The 27,857-nt window shown below is 42.1% G+C and overlaps 2 protein-coding genes across 2 annotated transcripts in view; both read left to right on the plus strand.

Annotated features, from left to right (window-relative positions):
- myo5c (myosin VC) overlaps window positions 1-8,813 on the plus strand; it is a 55,479-nt gene extending 46,666 nt beyond the window's left edge. The window contains exons 28-40 of the mRNA XM_042301191.1: window positions 420-694; window positions 825-876; window positions 1,094-1,250; window positions 1,487-1,571; window positions 1,671-1,769; window positions 2,419-2,573; window positions 2,814-2,903; window positions 3,057-3,207; window positions 4,357-4,544; window positions 5,460-5,557; window positions 7,105-7,282; window positions 7,905-7,985; window positions 8,158-8,813. Coding sequence (XP_042157125.1) covers window positions 420-694; window positions 825-876; window positions 1,094-1,250; window positions 1,487-1,571; window positions 1,671-1,769; window positions 2,419-2,573; window positions 2,814-2,903; window positions 3,057-3,207; window positions 4,357-4,544; window positions 5,460-5,557; window positions 7,105-7,282; window positions 7,905-7,985; window positions 8,158-8,313 — 1,765 coding nt within the window. The 3' untranslated portion in view covers window positions 8,314-8,813. The remainder of the gene's footprint in view (window positions 1-419; window positions 695-824; window positions 877-1,093; window positions 1,251-1,486; window positions 1,572-1,670; window positions 1,770-2,418; window positions 2,574-2,813; window positions 2,904-3,056; window positions 3,208-4,356; window positions 4,545-5,459; window positions 5,558-7,104; window positions 7,283-7,904; window positions 7,986-8,157) is intronic.
- A 3,928-nt stretch (window positions 8,814-12,741) lies between these two features.
- LOC112219067 (guanine nucleotide-binding protein subunit beta-5a) lies at window positions 12,742-24,616 on the plus strand. The gene is made up of 11 exons (XM_042301950.1): window positions 12,742-13,016; window positions 15,520-15,656; window positions 16,420-16,461; window positions 18,361-18,437; window positions 18,585-18,717; window positions 19,603-19,746; window positions 20,119-20,210; window positions 21,223-21,271; window positions 21,425-21,521; window positions 22,918-23,084; window positions 23,323-24,616. The coding sequence occupies exons 1-11, from the start codon at window positions 12,881-12,883 to the stop codon at window positions 23,332-23,334; spliced, it is 1,086 nt and encodes a 361-aa protein (XP_042157884.1). The 5' UTR covers window positions 12,742-12,880; the 3' UTR covers window positions 23,335-24,616.
- The last annotated feature ends 3,241 nt before the right edge of the window (window positions 24,617-27,857 follow it).

The following is a 27,857-nucleotide window of genomic DNA, read 5'->3' on the forward strand; positions in this document are numbered from 1 at the left end:
CAGAATGTTAGCACTGCTACGTGACAGAATGTTAGCACTGCTACGTGACAGAATGTTAGCACTGCTACGTGACAGAATGTTAGCACTGCACTGCTACGTGACAGAATGTTAGCACTGCAGAATGTTAGCACTGCTGACAGAATGTTAGCACTGCTACGTGACAGAATGTTAGCACTGCTACGTGACAGAATGTTAGCACTGCTACGTGACAGAATGTTAGCACTGCTACGTGACAGAATGTTAGCACTGCTACTGTAAGGATTCACATGGCCGTTCTGCCCCAATGTGAGCAATAAACCTTAATGGGTGTTTGGAAAATAGACGTCTCTGTTGTTGGTCTGTCTGACACTGGTTGTTCGTCTGTCTGACTGTGTGTGTTTGTGACTGACTGTGTGACTTGTTCGTCTGTCTGCCGGCAGAGTGCTGGAGAGAAAGCAGAAGGAACAGAAAGAGGTCTCCGACAGCCAGATAGAGGGGCTGACGTTCAAGGTGGAACACCTGCAGAACGAAAACAATCAGCTGCAGAAACTGTTCCAAGAAAAAATGTCTGTCAACGACAGCATCGGCCAGGAAGTGACCAGACTGAACCAGGAAAACATGGTCATACCGGAACTGAAGCAGACGGTGTCAGAGCTACAACGACATAAACAGGAACTGGAGGAGCAACTGGAGGAGCAGACCAGAGGGATGACAGGTAGACACAGTACACTACACCATCACTTCGGCCTCTAGGATCGGGGTCATTGTTTTCCAGTTAACTCAGGAAGTCATTACAATCATTTATCTTTTTTAATTTTTTAAATTTTTTTTTTAGAAAAATTGAGGAGATATCAAAAAGCTTCAGATGAATGTTGAAGAGGAAGCCTCCCAACGCAGGTACATATATATAGTACGGTAGTATATCCTCAAGCCCTGAAATCATATAACAATATTCCATTGTCTGCAGATGCTTTTATCCAAAGCGACTTGCAGTATATATATATATATATATCCACTATCTCGACATGCTAGCACCACACCCTTACCAACTGAACCACAATCAAGCCGTCATTACTATTCTGATCTCGACTGACCCCCTAACCTCTCTGTTCAGGCTGTTGGAGCAGCATGAGCAGGTGGAGCGGGAGAAGGAGGAGGTGGAGAGGAGAGTGGAGGAGCTGGAGGAGGTGCTCAGGAGACAGAAGAACACGGAGACCGAGGCCAAGACCAGATTCACTCAGGAGGCATCACGACTCACTGCAGAGAACATGGTGTGTGACTGACTGACTTTGTTTGTGACTGACTGACTGTTTGTGACTGACTGACTGACTGTTTGTTTGTGACTGTGTGACGGACTTTGTTTGTTTGACTGTTTGACTGAGACTGTTTGACTGAGACTGTTTGACTGAGACTGTTTGACTGAGACTGTTTGACTGAGACTGTTTGACTGACTTGTTTGTGACTGTGTGTGTAATTCAGTCCTTGTGATATTTACGTTTAATTCCAGGACTTTGAAGAACAGCTCGACATGAAGGATCGGTTGATCAGGAAGCTGCAAAATAAAATCAAGAGTCTTCAAACATCCGAGAAAGGTAACATGATTATGCACTGACAAAGTAAACTTCTGGTACATTCTATCTATCATTTGATATTCAGCTCATTTCCTGTTTCTTTTGTGGTTTCTTCCTCAGCCAATCAAACGCCAGCGCCCACTATTCCCAAAGAATACCTCGGAATGTTGGAGTACAAGAGAGAGGATGAACCCAAGCTCATTCAATACATAATTCTGGGTAATGAACACGTCACCATTCTTGTTGGAGTTGGACGTTGGACGTCGTTTTTGAAGTATCGCATGACCCCAGAGGTCTACGTGGCCTAAGAAAATAGATCACACGAACCTGAGAGGATGAACTAACAACTGGTTCTCACTATGAAAGTGTGACATCTCAAACAACAGCAGCAGTATACAGGGTTTGGCTCATGTCTGTAACTGGGTTGTGTTCATTAGGCATCAAATGGAACATGATCCCCAACATGGCCGCCCAGCTTCTCTTCATGTGTGTCCGTTAACCTGGCCCATGTTTGTAACTGTCCTATGTTTGCAGACCTGAAACCCAGGGGGGTAGTGGTCAACATGATCCCCAACATGGCCGCCCAGCTTCTCTTCATGTGTGTCTGTTAACCTGGCCCATGTTTGTAACTGTCCTATGTTTGCAGACCTGAAGCCCAGGGGGTAGTGGTCAACATGATCCCCAACATGGCCGCCCAGCTTCTCTTCATGTGTGTCTGTTAACCTGGCCCATGTTTGTAACTGTCCTATGTTTGCAGACCTGAAGCCCAGGGGGTAGTGGTCAACATGATCCCCAACATGGCCGCCCAGCTTCTCTTCATGTGTGTCCGTTAACCTGGCCCATGTTTGTAACTGTCCTATGTTTGCAGACCTGAAACCCAGGGGGGTAGTGGTCAACATGATCCCCAACATGGCCGCCCAGCTTCTCTTCATGTGTGTCCGCCACGCTGACTACCTCAACGACGGAGCAAAGCTCAAGTCCCTGATGAACGCCATCATCAGTGGGGTGAAGAAGGTCATCACGGTAAGCTGGGTCAGCTCTCTATTCTGTTCCTGCTGTTCACAGTTCTTCATACGACTCTGGAAACTCATAACAGGCCAAAATGTACTGTGGTTCTTTGTGTGTGTGTGTGTGTGTGTGTGTGTGTGAGTTCTTCTTTTGTCCCTGGGGGAATGAAAGACCTTGTTTACATTCTAATGAGGATCTTCTCAGGATTTGTTTGTTGTTTTTTTTTTTATGTTGTCATTTGTTTACCTGTCTCAGGATCACCAAGCAGACTTTGAATTGCTGTCGTTCTGGCTCTCGAACATGTACCACATGCTCAACTGTCTGAAGCAGTACAGTGGAGAGGAGGTACTCTACTATTTAATACAGCACACCATCTGGGGTTCTATCCACAGATAATGTACCAGTCCATATGTTGTGTCATATTTACGTAGTAATACTCTGACCTAAAGATCTGTTTATGATTATAAAATGTAAATTTTTATCCGGCGTTTTCCGCAGGAGTTTATGAAACAGAACTCTCCGCGTCAGAAGAAGAACTGCTTGCAGAACTTTGACTTGTCTGAACACAGACAGATCTTCAGTGATCTGGCCATCCGTATCTACCACCAGTTTATATCTGTTATGGAGAAGGCTCTTATGCCTATGATCGGTAGGTTACTCTCATAAGATGACAACTTGTCTGAACACAGACAGATCTTCAGTGATCTGGCCATCTGTATCTACCACCAGTTTATATCTGTTATGGAGAAGGCTCTAATGCCTATGATCGGTAGGTTACTCTCATAAGATGACAACTTGTCTGAACACAGACAGATCTTCAGTGATCTGGCCATCTGTATCTACCACCAGTTTATATCTGTTATGGAGAAGGCTCTTATGCCTATGATCAGTAGGTTACTCTCATAAGATAACATGATGTACAGTACCAGTCAAAAAAGTTTGGACACACCTACTCATTCCAGGGTTTTTTCTTAATTTTTTAATTATTTTCTACATTTTAGAGTAATAGTGAAGACATCAAAACTATGAAATAACACGATATGCAGCGATATGCCATCCCATCTGGTTTGTGCTTAGTGGGACAAACACCCTCCTACTACCTGTAGGAATGCCAAGAGTGTGCAAAGCTGTCATCAAGGCAAAGGGGGGGCAACTTTGAAGAATATAAAATATATTATGATTTGTTTAACACTTTTTTTTTGGTTACTACATGATTCCATAGTTTCGATGTCTTCACTATTAGTCTACAATGGTACTGTACATTGATATGATTTTTTAAATTTATTTTACCTTTATTTTACGAATTCTTATTTTCAATGACGGCCTAGGAACAGTGGGTTAACTGGTCTAGGAACAGTGGGTTAACTGGTCTAGGAACAGTGGGTTAACTGGTCTAGGAACAGTGGGGTTAACTGGTTTACTGGGAACAGTGGGTTAAACTGGGTCTGGGGAACAGTGGGTTAACTGGTCTAGGAACAGTGGGTTAACTGGTCTGGGAACAGTGGGTTTACTGGTCTAGGAACAGTGGGTTAACTGGTCTAGGAACAGTAGGTTAACTGGTCTAGGAACAGTGGGTTAACTGGCTGTTCAGGGGCAGAACAACATATTTGTACCTTGTCAGCTCAGGGGGTTTGAACTTGCAACCTTCCGGTTACTAGTCCAACGCTCTAACCACTAGGCTGATACATACATTGATAGTCACTTTCCATTAAATATTTGTATAAAAATGTCGATATAGGTTTTCACACATGCATCCAGTACCTGTTGTACATAAGGAGTGTGTGTCTGTTTCCTCCAGTTCCTGGTATGCTGGAGCACGAGAGTCTCCAGGGAATCTCTAGTATGAAGCCTACAGGTTTCCGTAAGCGTTCCAGCAGCATCTATGAGGACCAGGAGATCTACACCATCTCTTCTCTCCTCCAGCAGCTCAGTCTGTACCACAGCACTATGAGTCAGCACGGCATGGAGGAGGGGCTGGTCAGACAGGTAGGAGGAGGGATCAGAGGGGCTGGTCAGATGGGGGCGGGGGGTGTAAGGTAGGGGGTCAGACAAGGGGGGGATCAGACAGGGGGGTGGGGGGTCAGACAGGTAGGGGGGTCAGACAAGGAGGGGGATCAGACGGGTAGGGGGACGGGTAGGAGGGGGGGGCAGACTGGTAGGAGGCGGGGGGCAGACGGGTGGGGGGGGCAGTGTGTGTCGGGGGCTGTAGGGGAAAGGAGTAAACTCCCTCTTGGGATCAATTGTGGGGTTGCACAGGTATCGATTCTTGGACCTCTATGATTTTCAGGTTCTATTTGCATCTACCTGTGTTTGTGTCTGACCATGTCTTGTCCAACATCTACCTGTGTTTGTGTCTGACCATGTCTTGTCCAACATCTACCTGTGTTTGTGTCTGACCCTGTCTTGTCCAACATCTACCTGTGTTTGTCTGACCCTGTCTTGTCCAACATCTACCTGTGTTTGTCTGACCCTGTCTTGTCCAACATCTACCTGTGTTTGTGTCTGACCCTGTCTTGTCCAACATCTACCTGTGTTTGTGTCTGACCCTGTCTTGTCCAACATCTACCTGTGTTTGTGTCTGACCCTGTCTTGTCCAACATCTACCTGTGTTTGTGTCTGACCCTGTCTTGTCCAACATCTACCTGTGTTTGTGTCTGACCCTGTCTTGTCCAACATCTACCTGTGTTTGTGTCTGACCCTGTCTTGTCCAACATCTACCTGTGTTTGTGTCTGACCATGTCTTGTCCAACATCTACCTGTGTTTGTGTCTGACCATGTCTTGTCCAACATCTACCTGTGTTTGTGTCTGACCCTGTCTTGTCCAACATCTACCTGTGTTTGTCTGACCCTGTCTTGTCCAACATCTACCTGTGTTTGTCTGACCCTGTGTTGTCCCAACAGGCTGTGAAACAGACTTTCTTCCTGGTGGGTGCGGCCACACTCAACAACATCCTGCTACGCAAAGACATGTGCTCCTGTAGGAAGGGCATGCAGATCAGGTAGGGGTGTGTGTGAACAAGAAGAAACAGAGGAAGAGATGGAAAGTTAAATCCTCCCCAGCAAACAGTGAAAGTTCCTACAACGTATGTTAAACGTAACACATGTTTCAGGTACCTGTCTGTATGTTAGGTAACATAGCAACATGTTTCAGGTACCTGTCTGTATGTTACTTTAGGTAACGTAGCAACATGTTTCAGGTACCTGTAGGTAACGTAGCAACATGTTTCAGGTACCTGTCTGTATGCTACTGTAGGTAACGTAGCAACATGTTTCAGGTACCTGTAGGTAACGTAGCAACATGTTTCAGGTACCTGTCTGTATGTTAGGTAACGTAGCAACATGTTTCAGGTACCTGTCTGTATGTTAGGTAACATAGCAACATGTTTCAGGTACCTGTCTGTATGTTACTTTAGGTAACGTAGCAACATGTTTCAGGTACCTGTAGGTAACGTAGCAACATGTTTCAGGTACCTGTCTGTATGTTACTTTAGGTAACGTAGCAACATGTTTCAGGTACCTGTAGGTAACGTAGCAACATGTTTCAGGTACCTGTCTGTATGCTACTGTAGGTAACGTAGCAACATGTTTCAGGTACCTGTCTGTATGTTAGGTAACGTAGCAACATGTTTCAGGTACCTGTCTGTATGTTACTTTAGGTAACGTAGCAACATGTTTCAGGTACCTGTAGGTAACGTAGCAACATGTTTCAGGTACCTGTAGGTAACGTAGCAACATGTTTCAGGTACCTGTCTGTATGCTACTGTAGGTAACGTAGCAACATGTTTCAGGTACCTGTCTGTATGTTACTTTAGGTAACGTAGCAACATGTTTCAGGTACCTGTAGGTAACGTAGCAACATGTTTCAGGTACCTGTAGGTAACGTAGCAACATGTTTCAGGTACCTGTCTGTATGTTACTGTAGGTAACGTAGCAACATGTTTCAGTTACCTGTCTGTATTCTACTGTTTCAGGTAACGTCTGTATGCAACATGTTTCAGGTACCTGTCTGTATGCTACCTGTAGGTAACGTAGCAACATGTTTCAGGTACCTGTCTGTATGTTACTTTAGGTAACGTAGCAACATGTTTCAGGTACCTGTCTGTATGCTACTGTAGGTAACGTAGCAACATGTTTCAGTTACCTGTCTGTATGCTACTTTAGGTAACGTAGCAACATGTTTCAGGTACCTGTCTGTATGCTACTGTAGGTAACGTAGCAACATGTTTCAGGTACCTGTAGGTAACGTAGCAACATGTTTCAGGTACCTGTCTGTATGCTACTGTAGGTAACGTAGCAACATGTTTCAGGTACCTGTCTGTATGCTACTGTAGGTAACGTAGCAACATGTTTCAGGTACCTGTCTGTATGCTACTGTAGGTAACGTAGCAACATGTTTCAGGTACCTGTCTGTATGCTACTGTAGGTAACAGCAACATGTTTCCATGTGTACCATCCAGTTACATGTTTGTTTTCCAGGTGATTGGTACCAGCAACCTTTCGTTTACTGTCCGAACGCCCCCTAACCGCTAGGCTACCTGTTTTGCAGGTGTAACATCAGTTACCTGGAGGAGTGGCTGAAGGAGAAGGACCTCGTGCAGGGTACCAGTGCCATGGAAACTCTGAAGCCTCTGTGTCAGGCTGCCTGGCTACTGCAGGTCAACAAGACCACTGATGACGACGCCAAGGAAATCATAGAACAATGCTCTGAACTCAACACTGTACAGGTACTGAAGGACGATGTACTACAGGGTTCCCCAACTGCCGGCCCGCAGGGGGGGGGGGTTTAATTTGGTGTGTCCCCCCCCAAAAAAAATTCTGAGCAAAAATAAATCTACTTAAAAAAAATATTTAAAAAATACATTTTATTGTTGGACAATAAACACTGTAAAAGCACCAGGAAATCAGCACCAAGTGATTTTAATTTAGGAAATCAGTTCTCAACTATTCCCACGCATAGAGATGTGATTGTATACACATGTAAGCAAGGTTTGAAATTATTTTAGTCAAATATATCTGTTTGTTTGTGTATTTCTTGCGGTCAATTTGCAGTCTGTAAATTTATTAGTAATTATGTTCCGGTCCCCTGACGATCCGCTCAAGAAAGGATCGTCCCGCGGCTGAATCTAGTTGATGATTCTTGCTGTACTACATTACCCATAATGCTTTGACAAGAAGCTAACAAAATGTTGTACCCCTATCCTTACAGATACTTAACACGGGCAGTACTTTAGATTTACTGTTTTTTGTGAATATTACTCAGTGTCACTGACAGAACCTTGTTTATTGTCCTGTTCTAGATTGTCAAGATTCTGAATTCTTACACTCCCATTGATGATTTTGTTCTAGATTGTCAAGATTCTGAATTCTTACACTCCCATTGATGATTTTGAGAAAAGGGTGGCACCGTCGTTTGTCCGCAAAGTTCAGGTAAGGTGTAAATGTGCATCCCGATCTCGATCACGTGACAAGGATCATGTGCACCTGAATTATTATGAAATTATTTTAATCACAGCAGTTCCAGTATATGGAAATTCAAGACAATCCAAAACCAGTTCCATGAACTAAATTTAAGAAATTAATGTATTTCCCTTGTCCTCAGGGCTTGCTCCAGGACCGTGAGGGGGGATCCTCCCAGCTGATGTTAGACACCCAGTATCGTTTCCAGGTCACCTTCCCCTTCACCCCGTCCTCTCAGGCCCTGGAGCTACTACAACTGCCATCTAGCCTCAGACTGGGCTTCATCACCAGGATCTAACCCCTGACCTCTGGGGGAGGCGGTAGCCTTGACTTTAGAGAAGTGGTCCATTAACCTAAAGGTTGCTGGTTTGAATCCCAGGGATGACGGGGGAAAAGCTGGCAGGAGTGAGGTGCCACGGTCTACCAGCGTCTCGGGTGTCACCAACTGCCATTGTAGCCAAATAGCCTTTTTAAAAATGATTAGTGTTTTTCATTTACACTCGTAATACTGTTTGAAATAAATATTACTCTGACGTCTGATGAATTTTGTGACGTAAATGCAGATGCTGTTGCAGAGCTAAATGCTTGGGAGTACAATGAGAAACTTTACATCTCAGCTGGATGAGATGAGAAATGCACTTCTGCAGAAAACAGTTTTAAGTTCAATATCAAACTGCTGTTTTTTTTTTTTTTTTGTAGTAAATTCAAATGTGTCCACTCAATGTTTTTGGAGTAACACGCACAGTACATCAAATGTATTTTTTGTTTTGTTTTCAAATATATATTTTGTAAATCATACTGTAGAAGTATTTTTGTATCTTAAATAATATACTGAACAAAAATATAAATGGAAACATGCAACAATGTCAGAGATTTTACGGAGTTACAGTTTATATAAGGAAATCAGTCAATTGAAATAAATTCATTTAGGTGCCTAATCTATGGATTTCACATGACTGGGAATACAGATATATACATCTGTTGGTCACAGATACCTTTTAAAAATAGTAGGGGCGTGGATCAGAAAACCCAGTCAGTATCTGGTGTGACCACCATTTGCCTCATGCAGCGTGACATCTCCTTCACATAGAGTTGATCAGGCTGTTGATTGTGGCCTGTGGAATGTTGTCCCCACTCCTCTTCAATGGCTGTGTGAATTTGATGGATATTGGTGGGAACTGGAACACGCTGTAATACACTTTGATCCTATTCATGCTCAATGGATGATATGTCTGGTGAGTATGCAGGCCATGGACGAACTGGGACCTTTTCAGTTTCCAGGAATTGTGTCCAGATCCTAGCGACATGGGGCTGTGCATTATCAAATCAAATGTATTTATAAAGCCCTTCGTACATCAGCTGATATCTCAAAGTGCTGTACAGAAACCCAGCCTAAAACTCCAAACAGCAAGCAATGCAGGTGTAGAAGCACGGTGGCTAGGAAAAACTCCCTAGAAAGGCCAAAACTTAGGAAGAAACCTAGAGAGGAACCAGGCCATGTGGGGTGGCCAGTCCTCTTCTGGCTGTGACGGGTGGAGATTATAACAGAACATGGCCAAGATGTTTAAATGTTCATAAATGACCAGCATGGTCCAATAATAATAATAAGGCATAACAGTTGAAACTGGAGCAGCAGCACGGCCAGGTGGACTGGGGACAGCAAGGAGTCATGTCAGGTAGTCCTGAGGCATGGTCCTACGGCCCAGGTCCTCCGAGAGAGAGAAAGAAAGAGAATAAGAGAGCGCATACTTAAATTCACACAGGACACTGAATAGGACAGCAGAAGTACTCCAGATATAACAAACTGACCCTAGCCCCCCTGACACATAGACTACTGCAGCATAAATACTGGAGGCTGAGACAGGGGGGGTCAGGAGACACTGTGGCCCCATCCGAGGACACCCCCAGACAGGGCCAAACAGGAAGGATATAACCCCACCCACTTTGCCAAAGCACAGCCCCCACACCACTAGAGGGATATCTTCAACCACCAACTTACCATCCTGAGACAAGGCCGAGTATAGCCCACAAAGATCTCTGCCACGGCACAACCCAAGGGGGGGCGCCAACCCAGACAGGAAGATTACATCAGTGACTCAACCCACTCAAGTGACGCACCCCTCCTAGGGACGGTATGAAAGAGCCCCAATAAGCCAGTGACTCAGCCCCTGTAATAGGGTTAGAGGTAGAGAATCCCAGTGGAATGAGGGGAACCGGCCAGGCAGAGACAGCAAGGGCGGTTCGTTGCTCCAGAGCCTTTCCGTTCACCTTCCTACTCCTGGGCCAGACTACACTCAATCATATGACCCACTGAAGAGATGACTCTTCAGTAAAGACTTAAAGGTTGAGACCGAGTTTGCGTCTCTTACATGGGTAGGCAGACCATTCCATAAAAATGGAGCTCTATAGGAGAAAGCCCTGCCTCCAGCTGTTTGCTTAGAAATTCTAGGGACAATTAGGAGGCCTGCATCTTGTGACCGTAGCGTACGTGTAGGTATGTACGGCAGGACCAAATCAGAGAGATAGGTAGGAGCAAGCCCATGTAATGCTTTGTAGGTTAGCAGTAAAACCTTGAGATCAGCCCTTGCCTTGACAGGAAGCCAGTGTAGGGAGGCTAGCACTGGAGTAATATGATCAAATTATCATGCTGAAACGTGAGGTGATGGCGGTGGATGAATGGCATGACAACGGGCCTCAGGATCTCGTCACGGTGTCTCTGTGCATTCAAATTGCCATCGATTTAAAATCATTATCCGTAGCTATTGCCTTGCCCATACCATAACCCCACCACCACCATAGGGCTCTCTGTTCACAACGTTGCCATCAGTAAACCACTCATCCACACAACGCCATACATGCTGGCTGTCTGCCATCTGTCCGGTACAGTAGAAACCGGGATTCATCCGTGGCTGAAATCAAGAAGGGCACACTTCTCCAGCGTGCCAGTGGCTATTGAAGGTGAGCATTTGCCAACTGAAGTCGGTTACGACGCCGAACTGCAGTCAGGTCAAGACCCTGGTGAGGATGACGAGGAGATGAACTTCCCTGAGACGGTTTCTTCAGAAAGTTTATGCAGAAAGTCTTCAGTTGTGCCACAGTTTCATCAGCTGTCTGGGTGGCTGGTCTCAGACAAACCCAAAGTTTCATCAGCTGTCCTGGTAGCTGGTCTCAAACAAACCCACATTTTCATCAGCTGTCTGGGTGGCTGGTCTCAGACAAACCCACAGTTTCATCAGCTGTCTAGGTGGCTGGTCTCAGACAATCCCACAGTTTCATCAGCTGTCCCGGTGGCTGGTCTCAAACAAACCCACAGTTTCATCAGCTGTCCAGGTGGCTGGTCTCAGACAAACCCACATTTTCATCAGCTGTCTGGGTGGCTGGTCTCAGACAAACCCACAGTTTCATCAGCTGTCTGGGTGGCTGGTCTCAGACAAACCCAAAGTTTCATCAGCTGACCAGGTGGCTGGTCTCAGACAAACCCACAGTTTCATCAGCTGTCCTGGTGGCTGGTCTCAAACAAACCCATAGTTTCATCAGCTGTCCAGGTGGCTGGTCTCAGACAAACCCACAGTTTCATCAGCTGTCTGGGTGGCTGGTTTCAGAAGATCCCACAGGTGGAGGTCCTGGACTTACTGCCAAATTTGACTTACTGCCAAATTCTCTAAAATTACATTGGAGGTGGCTTATAGTAGAGAAATTAACATTAAATTCTCTAGCAACCGCTCTAGTGGACATTCCTGCAGTCAGCATGCCAATTGCACGCTCCCTCAACTTGAGACATCTGGAATTGTGTTGTGTGACAAAACTGCACATTTTAGTGGCTTTATATTGTCCCCAGCACAAGTTGCACCTGTGTAATGATCATGCTGTTTAATCAGCTTCTTGATATGTCACACCTGTCAGGTGGATGGATTATCTTGGAAAAGGAGAAATGTTCACTAACAGGGATGTAAACAAATTGGTTCACATAATTTTAAAGAAATATGCTTTTTTGCGAGAAATAAGTTCGTCGGGAACATTTCTGGGATTTTTTTAAATTTCATTTCATGAAACAACACTTTGTTGTGTTTATATATTAGTTCAGAAATTATTCATAACCGTTGACTTATTCCACATTTTGTTGTGTTACAACCTGAATTCAAAGTTGATTAAATGGTTTTTCTCACCCATCTATACACAATACCCCATAATGAAGTGAAAACATATTTTTAGACATTTTTGAAAATGGATAAATGTAATACAGAAATATTGAATTTACATACAGTAAGTATTTACACCCCTGAGATATATATAGATATATATTTTAAACATAATTCAACTTTGACATTGTGGGGTATTGTGTGTCGGCCAGTGACGACAAAATCTAAATGTAATCCATTTTAAATTCGGGCTGTAACAACAATGTAAAGGGAAAAGTCAAGGGGTGTGAACACTTCCTGAAGGCTCTGTAAATACATGTGCCTAAAATGAATTACATGCGAATACAATTATGTATTAGTTGATTTCAGTTTTTGTTGTTGTTGTAAGGATTTCTTACACATATGCAAACGTATACACTTTAGACCTACATGATCGCATCAGTGTTGACCATGTCTAGAATGTTTTATACTATGGTTGAGGGAAAAACAATTCTCTTTTTTTTTTGCGTCAAATTTTGTTTGATCATATAAGTAGCTATTGCGCACGTGATGGATCTAGTCTACATAGCTTCGATGGCAGCCTCCCTCTCGAAAACTGAGAAAGCATCTTTTCTCTGACGTCATGAGAGCTGCATCAGCTGTGAGCCCCGCGTCCTTAGCTTGCAAAATATACTCTCTCTTATTTTATTTTTGCTGCCCGCATCTGCTCTGACAACGGGAATATATATGATATTTTCCACAAAACCTGAAATGGCTACACAGGAGGTACAACCGAATGAGACTCTCACCAACCTAAAAGCGGAATCGGACACGTTGAAAACAAAGCTCGAGGACGAAAGAGCGAAGCTGCATGATGTTGAACGTGAGTGGTGCTGAAAATGAGACGAGAGGGAAGGCCCCGCGAATCAAAACACTGCCTTCCGAATAGTACTGCATGCAAAATGTAAACACGACCATATCAAAATATATATATAGATATAATAGGCCTATATTGTGAATTTGTCATATTGCTATTATCAGAGCACTGACTCGGTCATACGAAGAAAATAGATAATTCTTCATTCATTTGTAAACGGTTATTATATTTGTAGCCACTTGCTCGCCTATGTATTAATATCACTCGGTTTTGTTCAAATGACAAATTGCATTTCCGGCTGCAATTAGACATATAGCCTAGGCTTTGGTGGAATTTACTCCACTATTTGCTATTTCTTTTCACACTCAAAAGCACAGTTTTATTATAGCCGAAATGGTGCTTAAAACATTATTCATCCTTGATTTATGCTTTAGTTTGTCGACCTCGTTGAGATCAGAGAGATTAATTTAAAATCTCTAACCGTTTACTGCGGTTTAATATGAATCCCCAACCCGGTGGGATGTTTTAATGCTAGAACACATTTAAGACCCTGCTCAGCTCATGGTATGATAACACCATAAGCAAACATCGGATATTCGTCCCAATAACAACAGTACACAAACGTCGGATATTGCTTGGTGTCTATAACTAACCACTCTAACCATAGATTGATCCCTTCAACAGTGCACTAATGTCTGATATTGTTCCACAACTAACCACTTTTAACATCAGCACAGTAACATAGGATATTGGTCCCTACTACAGTACAGTAATGTAGGATCTTGGTCCCTACTACAGTACAGTAACGTAGGATCTTGGTCCCTACTACAGTACAGTACAGTAACGTAGGATCTTGGTCCCTACTACACTACAGTAATGTAGGATCTTGGTCCCTGCTACAGTACAGTACAGTAATGTAGGATCTTGGTCCCTACTACAGTACAGTCATGTTGGATCTTGGTCCCTACTACAGTACAGTAACGTAGGATCTTGGTCCCTACTACAGTACAGTAACGTAGGATCTTGGTCCCTACTACAGTACAGTAATGTTGGATCTTGGTCCCTACTACAGTACAGTAATGTAGGATCTTGGTCCCTACTACAGTACAGTAACGTAGGATCTTGGTCCCTACTACACTACAGTAACATAGGATCTTGGTCCCTACTACAGTACAGTAACATAGGATCTTGGTCCCTACTACAGTACAGTAACAGGATCTTGGTCCCTACTACAGTACAGTACAGTAACGTAGGATCTTGGTCCCTACTACAGTAACATAGGATCTTGGTCCCTACTACAGTACAGTACAGTAATGTGGATCTTGGTCCCTACTACAGTACAGTACAGTAACATAGGATCTTGGTCCCTACTACAGTACAGTACAGTAACATAGGATCTTGGTTCCTACTACAGTACAGTACAGTAACATAGGATTTTGGTCCCTACTACAGTACAGTACAGTAACATAGGATCTTGGTCCCTACTACAGTACAGTACAGTAACATAGGATCTTGGTCCCTACTACAGTACAGTACAGTAACATAGGATTTTGGTCCCTACTACAGTACAGTACAGTAACATAGGATCTTGGTCCCTACAACAGTACAGTAGCATAGGATCTTGGTCCCTACTACAGTACAGTAACATAGGATCTTGGTCCCTACTACAGTACAGTAACATAGGATCTTGGTCCCTACTACAGTACAGTAGCATAGGATCTTGGTCCCTACTACAGTACAGTAACGAAGGATCTTGGTCCCTACTACAGTACAGTAACATAGGATCTTGGTCCCTACTACAGTAACATAGGATCTTGGTCCCTACTACAGTACAGTACAGTAACGTAGGATCTTGGTCCCTACTACAGTAACATAGGATCTTGGTCCCTACTACACTACAGTACAGTAACGTAGGATCTTGGTCCCTACTACAGTACAGTAACGTAGGATCTTGGTTCCTACTACTACAGTAACATAGGATCTTGGTCCCTACTACAGTACAGTACAGTAACATAGATCTTGGTCCCTACTACAGTACAGTACAGTAACATAGGATCTTGGTTCCCCTACTACAGTACAGTACAGTAACATAGGATCTTGGTCCCTACTACAGTACACTAACCTAGGATCTTGGTCCCTACTACAGTACAGTAACATAGGATCTTGGTCCCTACTACAGTACAGTAACATAGGATCTTGGTCCCTACTACAGTACAGTAACATAGGATCTTGGTCCCTACTACAGTACAGTAGCATAGGATCTTGGTCCCTACTACAGTACAGTAGCATAGGATCTTGGTCCCTACTACAGTACAGTAGCATAGGATCTTGGTCCCTACTACAGTACAGTAACGTAGGATCTTGGTCCCTACTACAGTACAGTAACGTAGGATCTTGGTCCCTACTACAGTAACGTAGGATCTTGGTCCCTACTACACTACAGTACAGTAACATAGGATCTTGGTCCCTACTACAGTACAGTAACATAGGATCTTGGTCCCTACTACAGTCCACCAGGTGGCAGAGAAGGTGGATGGACTGGGCCAGTTTATCATGAAGACCCGGCGTACTCTGAAGGGACATGGAAACAAAGTTCTCTGCATGGACTGGTGTAAGGACAAGAGGAGGATCGTCAGCTCATCACAGGTGAGCATTAGATTATTGGGTAGGTTTCTGAAGACCTAAAAGATGCATTCATGCAGCTCTTGATATATGGACGGTCGCTGTCCATGGTCCTGGAATGAATGGTTAAAAAGAAAGATTTTCTATCAGATTGACAAGATAGTCGAGTGACCGCTCTAACAATGGAAATACATGTCTTCAAAGATAGAAGGCAGGCGGGAGGAGTCGAGATCAGGTGGGACCATTCTAGCCAATGTGAGGGCAGATGTGCATGTGAACAACAGGCACAACTCCGATATAAAGTTGTTTTTTTTTCAAAAGTGGCCGAAATGCCACATGCGTCCACTTTATATCAGTGCATTCGTAATAACCTAACCATTATGAAACTTATATTCAATCAAATTAGCCTCGCATAGCAAATGAGCAATTAAATAAAAAAAATGCTGACCAAATTTCGACACTCCATACAAAAATTCCTCACTTTGTGGTCTTATTTTTCGTGGACAGATTTTCGTCGGAATAAACCTCTCTCGCTTCGACCTCTTCCTCTCTTATTGTAAAGCTCATCATCGCTGAATTTGAGGTTCGGGAAAAGCTCCTAAAACAGATGTGTGTATATTTCAGTAGTCACGTCTGAGATACTGACGGTCGCTGTCCATGGTGCTGAGTTTTTTGTTAAAAATAATATGCACTGGTTATCACATTTGTAACATTTTGTTGGAAATGTAAATAATCTTATGCCTGTGTGCCACTTCTAATGTTTTTTCCTAATCTATCTTCTTTTCAGGATGGAAAAGTGATTGTATGGGATGCCTTCACCACTAACAAGGTAGGGAACCTTCTTTTTTTTCTCTGTCCAGAAAGGCTTTAGAGTTGACAAATGCTTGGAGAGATACCAAGACTTCTGCAGTTATTTAATCTGATTTTGGATGAATGAGAACATTTTGTGCATCCCAAATGGGACCCTAGTCCCGACATGTTGCACTACTGACCAGTGCCCTATGGACCTGTCGCGGTGCCCTGTGTGGCCACGGCCACCTTTTGAAATCTGATTGGCCACCACAGTGCCCCCCCCCCAAAAAAAAATCTGAGATCTGATACGTCATCTCTGAATATATTGATCATTTTCCCCCAGCGAGTGAAACAGCGCCTCTCTGTGACATTCATATAGACACCCCTGAATGTCACGGTATTATAGACACCCCTGAATGTCAGGGTATTATAGACACCCCTGAATGTCACGGTATTATAGACACCCCTGAATGTCACGGTATTATAGACACCCCTGAATGTCACGGTATTATAGACACCCCTGAATGTCACGGTATTATAGACACCCCTGAATGTCACGGTATTATAGACACCTTCTGAATATCACGGTATTATAGACACCCCTGAATGTCACGGTATTATAGACACCCCTGGATGTCACGGTATTATAGACACCTTCTGAATGTCACGGTATTATAGACACCCTTGAATGTCACGTTATTATAGACACCTTCTGAATGTCACGGTATTATAGACACCTTCTCAATGGCACGTTATTATAGACACCTTCTGAATGTCACGGTATTATAGACACCTTCTGAATGTCATGGTATTATAGACACCTGGATGTCATGGTATTATAGACACCTGGATGTCCTGGTATTATAGACACCCCTGAATGTCACGGTATTATAGACACCCCTGAATGGCACGGTATTATAGACACCCCTGAATGGCACGGTATTATAGACACCCCTGAATGTCACGTTATTATAGACACCCCTGAATGGCACGGTATTATAGACACCCCTGAATGTCACGTTATTATAGACACCCCTGAATGTCACGGTATTGTAGACACCCCTGAATGTCACGTTATTATAGACACCTTCTGAATGTCACGGTATTATAGACACCCCTGAATGGCACGGTATTATAGACACCTTCTGAATGTCACGGTATTATAGACACCCCTGAATGGCACGGTATTATAGACACCCCTGAATGTCACGTTATTATAGACACCCCTGAATGGCACGGTATTATAGACACCCCTGAATGTCACGTTATTATAGACACCCCTGAATGTCACGGTATTGTAGACACCCCTGAATGTCACGTTATTATAGACACCTTCTGAATGTCACGGTATTATAGACACCCCTGAATGGCACGGTATTATAGACACCTTCTGAATGTCACGGTATTATAGACACCCCTGAATGGCACGGTATTATAGACACCCCTGAATGTCACTGTATTATAGACACCCCTGAATGTCACGGTATTATAGACACCCCTGAATGTCACGGTATTATAGACACCCCTGAATGTCACGGTATTATAGACACCCCTGAATGGCACGGTATTATAGACACCCCTGAATGTCACGGTATTATAGACACCCCTGAATGTCACGTTATTATAGACACCCCTGAATGTCACAGTATTATAGACACCCCTGAATGTCACGGTATTATAGACACCCCTGAATGTCACGTTATTATAGACACCCCTGAATGTCACGGTATTATAGACACCCCTGAATGTCACGTTATTATAGACACCCCTAAATGTCACGGAAATGCTGATTTTACCTTTTATAATGTGGTGTCCTCTAGGAACACGCAGTGACCATGATGATGCTGATTTTACCTTTTATAATGTGGTGTCCTCTAGGAGCACGCAGTGACCATGATGATGCTGATTTTACCTTTTATAATGTGGTGTCCTCTAGGAGCACGCAGTGACCATGCCGTGCACCTGGGTGATGGCCTGTGCCTACGCCCCCTCTGGATGTGCAGTGGCCTGTGGGTAAGTCCCCCCCTGCTCCACCCACACGCTCCATTTTTCCCACTGTGCACTTTTGGATCTTGGCCCGGTTACTGTGAAGCACTGTCACAACTGTTGACGTTATAAGAGAGTTTATAAATAAAATGTGATGGATTGATTGTGTTTCAGTGGTCTGGACAACAAGTGCTCAGTGTACCCTCTGTCGTTGGACAAGAATGAGAACCTGGCAGCGAAGAAGAAGTCCGTCGCCATGCACACCAACTACTTATCTGCCTGTAGCTTCACCAACTCAGACATGCAGGTTAGAGAATACATTTTTCTTAGTCTGATGTAATTATTTTTTTGTTGCCCCATTTGTATATTTTGTTATAGTCTTTAACAAGGTTTTTAATTCGCTCCTTTCCTTAAATTGTTGAATTACTTGATTGCTGCAAAATCAGTTCCAAAGAAAAACCCACTGAGATGCCGTGTCATAATTTGAACCAGTTTCACACATCAGGAAAATAATCCTGCAGCAACAGAAAATGTGAATTGTGACGTGGATTATAACTCATGGATTGTTTTTGGTAGGGATTCCTACATTTTTCGTTTGGGCAAATCATATCTGACATTTTAAAGTGGAAATTACAAACTTTAGAAGCCTTTTTAAGCATCAAAATCACTACAAGTTTGCATTTCCTGATGTGCAGGAACGTTTCTGCTACAACAGGATGATCAAATTAGGATGAGTAATGGGAAATCACTGCACCCGACCTGGAAAGAACTGCCATTCTTGTTTAATAATTCACAACATTCTAATGTTCCCCATTGGCTGTGTTTAGTCACATGCTTTAGCCTCGGGCCAAGACTCTTCTATTTATGGGTCAGTGTCATAGAATTCTGAATTCTGAACAGCTAAAGTTATGACAATGGCTTCCCTCTGACCTTACTACTTGTAGTTTCCCTGACATATTCAATATAGAGTATTTTTTTGTCCTGAAATGAGCCTAATATAGGTCTGGGAAACCAGTCCCATGTGTACATTATGGGGTGAATCCTAACCTTCACTTAAATCACATTTTCACTTCATCTCGCGTTGATATTTAATGAATGACTAAGTGGCTGTTAGTTTTCACCCCTATATGAGAACGTGTATTATGTTGTGATCCCAAGATGCAGTTTGTGATGAACCCCCTTTGTGTTCCAGATCCTGACGTCGAGCGGAGACGGAACCTGTGCATTATGGGATGTGGAGAGCGGTCAGCTGTTGCAGAGTTTCCATGGACACGCAGCTGATGTTCTTTGTCTGGACCTGGCTCCTTCTGAGACCGGCAACACCTTCGTCTCTGGGGTGAGGAGAAGACTAGGAGCATTTCACTTTATTGTCCCACAATAGAGAAATTGTGAATAAACAGCCTGACCTCCTCTAAGCATTGTCTTTTACCTTTTTTACTTTCAAACAAACATTTTTATTCAGAGAGAGAGATTTGAAATGATAGTGAAGAAATCGTGGCAGGCTTGAGATTCAAACCCCTGTTTGTGGGGTCCAGAATGGAAAGATACTGTGTTACATTTGACATAATGTGGATATTTTTCATTTAACCTTTTATTTAACCAGGAAAAGCCACTTGGAAGTTAAACCCTATTTTGGGTTTAAACCTTTCAAAACAGTTTAGCAATAATTAATGAATTCCTTAATCTTCTTCTGTGTGTCTAAACACAGGGCTGTGACAAGAAGGCTAATGTATGGGACATGCGCTCAGGCCAGTGCATTCAGTCCTTCGAAACCCACGAATCAGACATCAACAGTGTCAGGTAAGGAGATATGAATTAATTCCAAGGGACTTATAGACACTGACACACTGTGTTAATACCCCTGTATTAATCACAAGTTTTTTATTTATTTATTTCACCTTTATTTAACCAGGTAGGCCAGTTGAGAACACCTTTATTTAACCAGGTAGGCTAGTTGAGAACACCTTTATTTAACCAGGTAGGCTAGTTGAGAACACCTTTATTTAACCAGGTAGACTAGTTGAGAACACCTTTATTTAACCAGGTAGGCTAGTTGAGAACACCTTTATTTAACCAGGTAGGCAAGTTGAGAACACCTTTATTTAACCAGGTAGGCTAGTTGAGAACACCTTTATTTAACCAGGTAGGCTAGTTGAGAACACCTTTATTTAACCAGGTAGGCCAGTTGAGAACACCTTTATTTAACCAGGTAGGCCAGTTGAGAACACCTTTATTTAACCAGGTAGGCCAGTTGAGAACAAGTTCTCATTTACAATTGCGACCTCGCCAAGATAAAGCAAAGCAGTTCGACACAAACAACGACACAGAGTTACACATGGAGTAAAACAAACATACAGTCAATAATACAGTAGAAACAAGTCTATATACGATGTGAGCAAATGAGGTGAGATAAGGGAGGTAAAGGCAAAAAAAGGCCATGGTGGCAAAGTAAATACAATATAGCAAGTAAAACACTGGAATGGTAGATTAGCAGTGGAAGAATGTGCAAAGTAGAAATAAAAATAATGGGGTGCAAAGGAGCAAAATAAATTAATTAATTAAATACAGTTGGGAAAGAGGTAGTTGTTTGGGATAAATTATAGGTGGGCTATGTACAGGTGCAGTAATCTGTGAGCTGCTCTGACAGTTGGTGCTTAAAGCTAGTGAGGGAGATAAGTGTTTCCAGTTTCAGTGAGCCCCAGGTGACTGCAGTTGAAAACTAGCTGGCACTGTCCCTGTAAAACTAAGCTAATCTCCATTATGTATGGTTCGTTATATATTACCTGGCGTTTGTCTCCTTCCTTGGCATCAGGTACTACCCCAGTGGAGATGCATTTGCCTCAGGCTCTGATGATGCGACAGTAAGTTATCATCAATATCGTTTACTGCTTGATCACATGTTGATGCTGCCGTTCAATGTCAAAGATCATGAAGTACTTTGACATTGAATGTTTTTAACCCGTTTGCAAAAATAAAATAATAATAATCTAGTTATTGATGCATGTTTGTTTCAGTGTCGTCTCTATGACCTGAGAGCAGACAGAGAAGTGGCCATTTATTCCAAAGAGAGCATCATATTTGGTGCCTCCAGTGTTGACTTCTCTCTCAGTGGTAAGATACTGTATTCATGAACTTCATCTAGTACACGTGCTTTTACCTCTCTTCTGTTTAACCAGTCTACACTTTAGTGATTCCATGTCACTAACCAGTCTACACTTTAGTGATTCCATGTCACTAACTAATCTACACTTTAGTGGTCCATGTCACTAACTAATCTACACTTTAGTGATTCCATGTCACTAACCAGTCTACATTTTAGTAATCCATGTCACTAACCAGTCTACACTTTAGTGGTCCATGTCACAAACCAGTCTACACTTTAGTGGTTCCATGTCACTAACTAATCTACACTTTAGTGGTCCATGTCACTAACCAGTCTACACTTTAGTGGTCCATGTCACTAACTAATCTACACTTTAGTGGTCCATGTCACTAACTAATCTACACTTTAGTGGTCCATGTCACTAACTAATCTACACTTTAGTGGTCCATGTCACTAACCAGTCTACATTTTAGTAATTCCATGTCACTAACCAGTCTACACTTTAGTAATTCCATGTCACTAACCAGTCTACACTTTAGTGGTCCATGTCACTAACTAATCTACACTTTAGTGGTCCATGTCACTAACTAATCTACACTTTAGTGATTCCATGTCACTAACCAGTCTACATTTTAGTAATTCCATGTCACTAACCAGTCTACACTTTAGTGGTCCATGTCACTAACCAGTCTACACTTTAGTGATTCCATGTCACTAACCAGTCTACACTTTAGTGATTCCATGTCACTAACCAGTCTACATTTTAGTGGTCCATGTCACTAACCAGTCTACACTTTAGTGATTCCATGTCACTAACCAGTCTACATTTTAGTAATTCCATGTCACTAACCAGTCTACACTTTAGTGGTCCATGTCACTAACCAGTCTACACTTTAGTGGTCCATGTCACTAACCAGTCTACACTTTAGTGATTCCATGTCACTAACCAGTCTACACTTTAGTGATTCCATGTCACTAACCAGTCTACACTTTAGTGATTCCATGTCACTAACCAGTCTACACTTTAGTGATTCCATGTCACTAACCAGTCTATACTTTAGTGATTCCATGTCACTAACCAGTCTACACTTTAGTGATTCCATGTCACTAACCAGTCTATACTTTAGTGATTCCATGTCACTAACCAGTCTACACTTTAGTAATTCCATGTCACTAACCAGTCTACACTTTAGTGATTCCATGTCACTAACCAGTCTATACTTTAGTGATCCATGTCACTATCCAGTCTACACTTTAGTGGTCCATGTCACTAACCAGTCTACACTTTAGTGATTCCATGTCACTAAGCTGAATATGAACAGCGTACTGTCACATTAACCTTCTCTTCAGAAACGATGTATTGCATCTACGTTGTTGAAAGAGGACATGTATTTTCTTCTTCAGGCCGGCTACTGTTCGGTGGCTACAACGACTACACCATCAACGTGTGGGATGTCTTGAAGGGGACGAGGGTGTCCATCCTGTTTGGACATGAGAACCGTGTCAGCACTCTGCGTCTGTCTCCTGACGGAACGGCCTTCTGCTCGGGGTCATGGGACCACACTCTCAGGGTGAGGGATAGGGGTTATCACCTGCGTTATATTCCCAAAAGACAAATTATTAGTATTGCCTACTCCTATCTATCCTAACCTATCTATCCATCCATCCAATCTATCTTATCATTCTATTCTTCTATCCATCTGGGTTTTCCCTGGTGTCCACCCTCTCCATTTGTTTTTCTAGAGAACAGCATCATGGTCTCTTTTTATGGTGAAGTAAGTTTATGTTTAAAAAAATTTTTTTTTTCAGATCTGGGCTTAAGGAAAATGACACAGAAGAGGAACAACTAACCTCAGTGGTAGATAGATGGGATCCAGTTGTAAACTAAGAGACAGACGTGTTCCACTCGGCTTGAATACAATCCTAGGTTCAGATTCAGTTGAACATATATACAGTGGAAAAGGGCAGACATTGTCTTACTGTAGTGGTGTGTCAGGATACATTTGAACTGTGGTCTTGGACAAGTTAACAGTCATTATCAAACAAAAAAACCCTGCAAAAGATACACTTTTATTACGAGCTTTAATAACGTATCACATTAAGTATTTTAGATCACGCAAGGTCAATATATCTTAATGAAATTCATAATCACACACAGAATGATGATATAGCTACTCTAGTCTTAAGCAGATGGTCCAAAGAGAACTAGTGTGAAGTAGATGGTGATGAATAACACAGTTTGAAATGAATCTAGTGGTGAATATACAGAGAGTAAAAGATTTAGAGGAAGAATGTCTTCAATAACCTAATGTATAAGATGTAGTATGATGCGATGTTTAGATTTGAGATATGATGGAAAAACAATTCATACATTTGGAACCAAACCCTCAAGAGTCACTAAGTCATCTTGGTTGATGCCAGGACAAATCATCTTGGTTGATGCCAGGACAAATCCTCTTGGTTGATGCCAGGACAAATCCTCTTGGTTGATGCCAGGACAAATCCTCTTGGTTGATGCCAGGACAAATCATCTTGGTTGATGCCAGGACAAATCCTCTTGGTTGATGCCAGGACAAATCCTCTTGGTTGATGCCAGGACAAATCATCTTGGTTGATGCCAGGACAAATCCTCTTGGTTGATGCCAGGACAAATCCTCTTGGTTGATGCCAGGACAAATCATCTTGGTTGATGCCAGGACAAATCCTCTTGGTTGATGCCAGGACAAATCCTCTTGGTTGATGCCAGGACAAATCCTCTTGGTTGATGCCAGGACAAATCCTCTTGGTTGATGCCACATTTTCCATTCTAATACTTGACCCTTCGAGTTCCTTTCCACCTGTGAATTTCACCTACTGCTTGAGATGTTCACATGACAAACACTAGATAATATCTAGCTGACATGAATATACAACCTTTTGTGAATACCTACTTATTTAAATTCTTAGACTTATGTATCCCTGTTCATGTAATTATTCTGATGATTGTAATTTGATAATTTATTGTAATTATTATATTGTAGTTTAGTGTATATACAAAGTTACATGATACAATAAACTATTCACCTATACCACACAAAAGTAATAAAAATTAATTTGGACTATCGATTTTGTGTTTATTTCTGCTGTTGTGGTTGCCATATTTGGAATTTCTGTGATTTTAAGTCAAATTTTTTAAAAATCAGCGCAAAAATATGTTTTTACATATATCCCAATATGACAATGATGTCGATGATGATTGGATTTATTTTGTAACATATTTACCAGAGGTGGGACCAAGTCACTACTACAGGAGACACAAGCAAGTCTCAAGTCACAAGGTCTAAGTCCACGTTGTTCATTCTTAAGAGCAAGTCGAGTCGATTCACATGTCTTAAATTAAAATCTATACATGCAATGACTTGTCAACTACAAATTGAGACCTTGGAACTATAAGGTTCTGACATTTTTTTTGTCAAAAAGGATTTAGTCACATATATAATAGATCTTTAAATGGTTATTTATATGTCTGTGAAGTAAGAATTTTGAAAAAGTTCATTTTAAGTGTGGGGGGGGGGTGAAAAACTAGAACGTTCTATCACCACTGACCCGTTAGAACTTGGTGCTATAAGGTTATATCTGCAATCCAATCACAAGCCTGAACAAATACAGACGGACCAATCAGAACACATGTCTTTGCTATCTCCCTCTTAAGTATGGTCTAGGTCAGGGTTTCTCAAACTCGTTCCTGGGGCCCCCCCACTGGGTGCAAGTTTTGGTTTAGGGCAACAAAAAAACTAAAAGTGCACCCAGGTGGAGCCTAAGGTCCAAGGAGTTTGAGAAACCCTGGTCTAGGCTAGTCTAGCCAGCAATAATGTAAAGCAAGCCACAACAACAACAAAAAAACACTGTCAGAAATGTTTAAGTAGCCTAAATAATGTTGTCACATCGTTGTTCGGCGATGACAGTAATTTGTCTGATGATCGTAATACATTTCTTAATGTATTTGATGACGTGTTCTGACTATCTATTGGTAAAATAGTGTTATTCTAGCATGTATACGTATTCAAAAAGGTATTCAAATTATTTGTACCTAATCCTGAGTGGCGCAGCCGTCTAAGGCACTGCATCTCAGTGCAAGAGGCGTCACTACAGTACCTGGTTCAAATCCAGGCTGCATCACATCCGGGCTGTGATTGGGAGTCCCGTAGGGCGGCGCACAATTGGCCGAGCGTCTTACGGGTTTGGCCGGGGTAGGCTGTCATTGTAAATAAGAATTTGTTCTTAACTGACTTGCCTAATTAAATAAAGATTATATTTAAAAAGAAAAATAACAGATCAGCTGCTGGTCATTCTGAAATAACCTCTGTCTCGAGTTCCTCTCTCCTCTAGTCTTTAAACGGTCAGGCTGATGCATGACAGTCTGGCCGCTGGTAGATACACATGCAACGACAACTAAAAGTCCTTATATAATACAGTTTCTACCCAACCAGAAGCAGATTATTCTCCCTCTTCAGTCCTCTTAAAAACTGAACATGTTTAATTCAGAAGTGTCAGAACATTATGGCTGAACCCGGATTGACATTTGTGTTTTTAGCTACCCTTTTCATTAATGACTTATGAAAGAAGAATTCACTACAAAACACGTTGATGCTCAATATCTCAGAACCATTCTTTGTGCTGATTTAACCTTATAGTCACACTGTCACGAAATATGAGTCTATTCATTGTGGGTACCAGACAGCCATTTTCATAATGTGTTGTCGACAACACATGTTGTTTATGTATTAGTTACATTGTAACAATAAATTCCAAATGTGAGCATCGTAATAAGTAAATCATGCATTTCAAGCCATTTTGACGTACCAAAAGGCCAGTAGGACTATGCTAGTAATTGTTGCTTGATGTCCCATTGCTGGTGAGTTTGCAAACTAAACAGTTAATATTTTTTATCACCACATCTTGTTGGGAGCTGCATATGATTGTATATCAATCCTCTCTCCCTACACTTTGACATTTACGCTGCACCCGAGTTTAAAGCTGTAGAGCAAATCAGCAATTGGTTGGTTCGCTAGCGAGGACAGCTCATAATATTGGCTGGAATGGAGTCAATGGAGTGGCATCAAAAACATAGTTTTCATGGGTTTGATTCCATTCCATCCATTATACTCCATTCCAGGCATTATTATGAGCCATTCTCCCCTCAGCAGCTTCCACTGATGTAGCCTATTAAAATATGTATCGGGGAAAAAATATGTATAAACGATTTTTCCCAGTCGGCGCTTGTTTTTTTTCCGAGCTCCCACTTGTCTTGAATACACTGAAGTCGGGGCTTTCGAGTTCACAGTTGTTTTGAACGCAGCATACTAGCCAGCTGTCGTCACAGATGAATGAGAAAACCAAGTCTATGGTTAAAAGTCTATTTTCTGTCATCGCCGAGGGAATATAATAATAATACATTTAATTTGTAAAGCACTTTTCTCAACACCCAAGGTCCAAAAAATATAAATGAATACAAATGATCCAAAACACAGAACAGGTGTCGTCCGATCCGTTCGACAGGAGAACAGATTTAGCAGCAGTCCTTCACAGTTTTTATGAACAGCATGGTCTTGGGCTGTGCCTTAAGGATAGAGACTCTGCAGCCCTAATAGTGTCTGGATACCGTATTTTTTAGCTAACATTCCCAGTTATTTTGAACGCAGAATAAATCCAAACTCTCGCGGTATTTCAATGGTAAACATTGTCCGTATGTGTATTCAATCTAATTGACTATATGATCAAGCAAGCATAGGTAGATAATAACAATCATTTCTCCCACCTTCTATCCATTTGTTCTACATCATGTATTTAACTACAACTGCTTAATGTGTTTCTCGACGAAAAATTAAACCGCAGTTAATTTGGAATTATCCTTGGTTACAAAAAAAAACGACATAGTACGGACGAATGCGCGTTCACGAACAACTCTGGATTTGGTTTTCAAAGCAGAAGGAAAGGTGCATAGATTAGCAGGTTTGTGACTAAAGTCTCGCTTAATGACATACATTTTGACATACATTTTGCAATTTGAATGTGAAAGGCTTTGAGTTACACGTATCGCCATATCGGCCTACGGCGAAAATACTTTCTGGAGACAGTAATTTAAAGGTACAACACAGGAATTTAGATTTTTTTTTTTGCGTTGTAATTTCAGAAAACATTACATTAAAACTTTTAATGCGAGAAAAGTACATGGTGACAAAACATTTTTTTAATGACAGGCCTGATGGAAACTGAACATTTTTCGGTGAACTTTCTAAATGTCTTCAAAGCCAAATACACTAGACAAGGTGGGATTTCTTTTGTGCGGGTAAAATGAATTATGA

The sequence above is a fragment of the Oncorhynchus tshawytscha genome, linkage group LG19 (assembly GCF_018296145.1).
Source record: "Oncorhynchus tshawytscha isolate Ot180627B linkage group LG19, Otsh_v2.0, whole genome shotgun sequence".
Taxonomy (NCBI): Eukaryota; Metazoa; Chordata; class Actinopteri; order Salmoniformes; family Salmonidae; genus Oncorhynchus; species Oncorhynchus tshawytscha.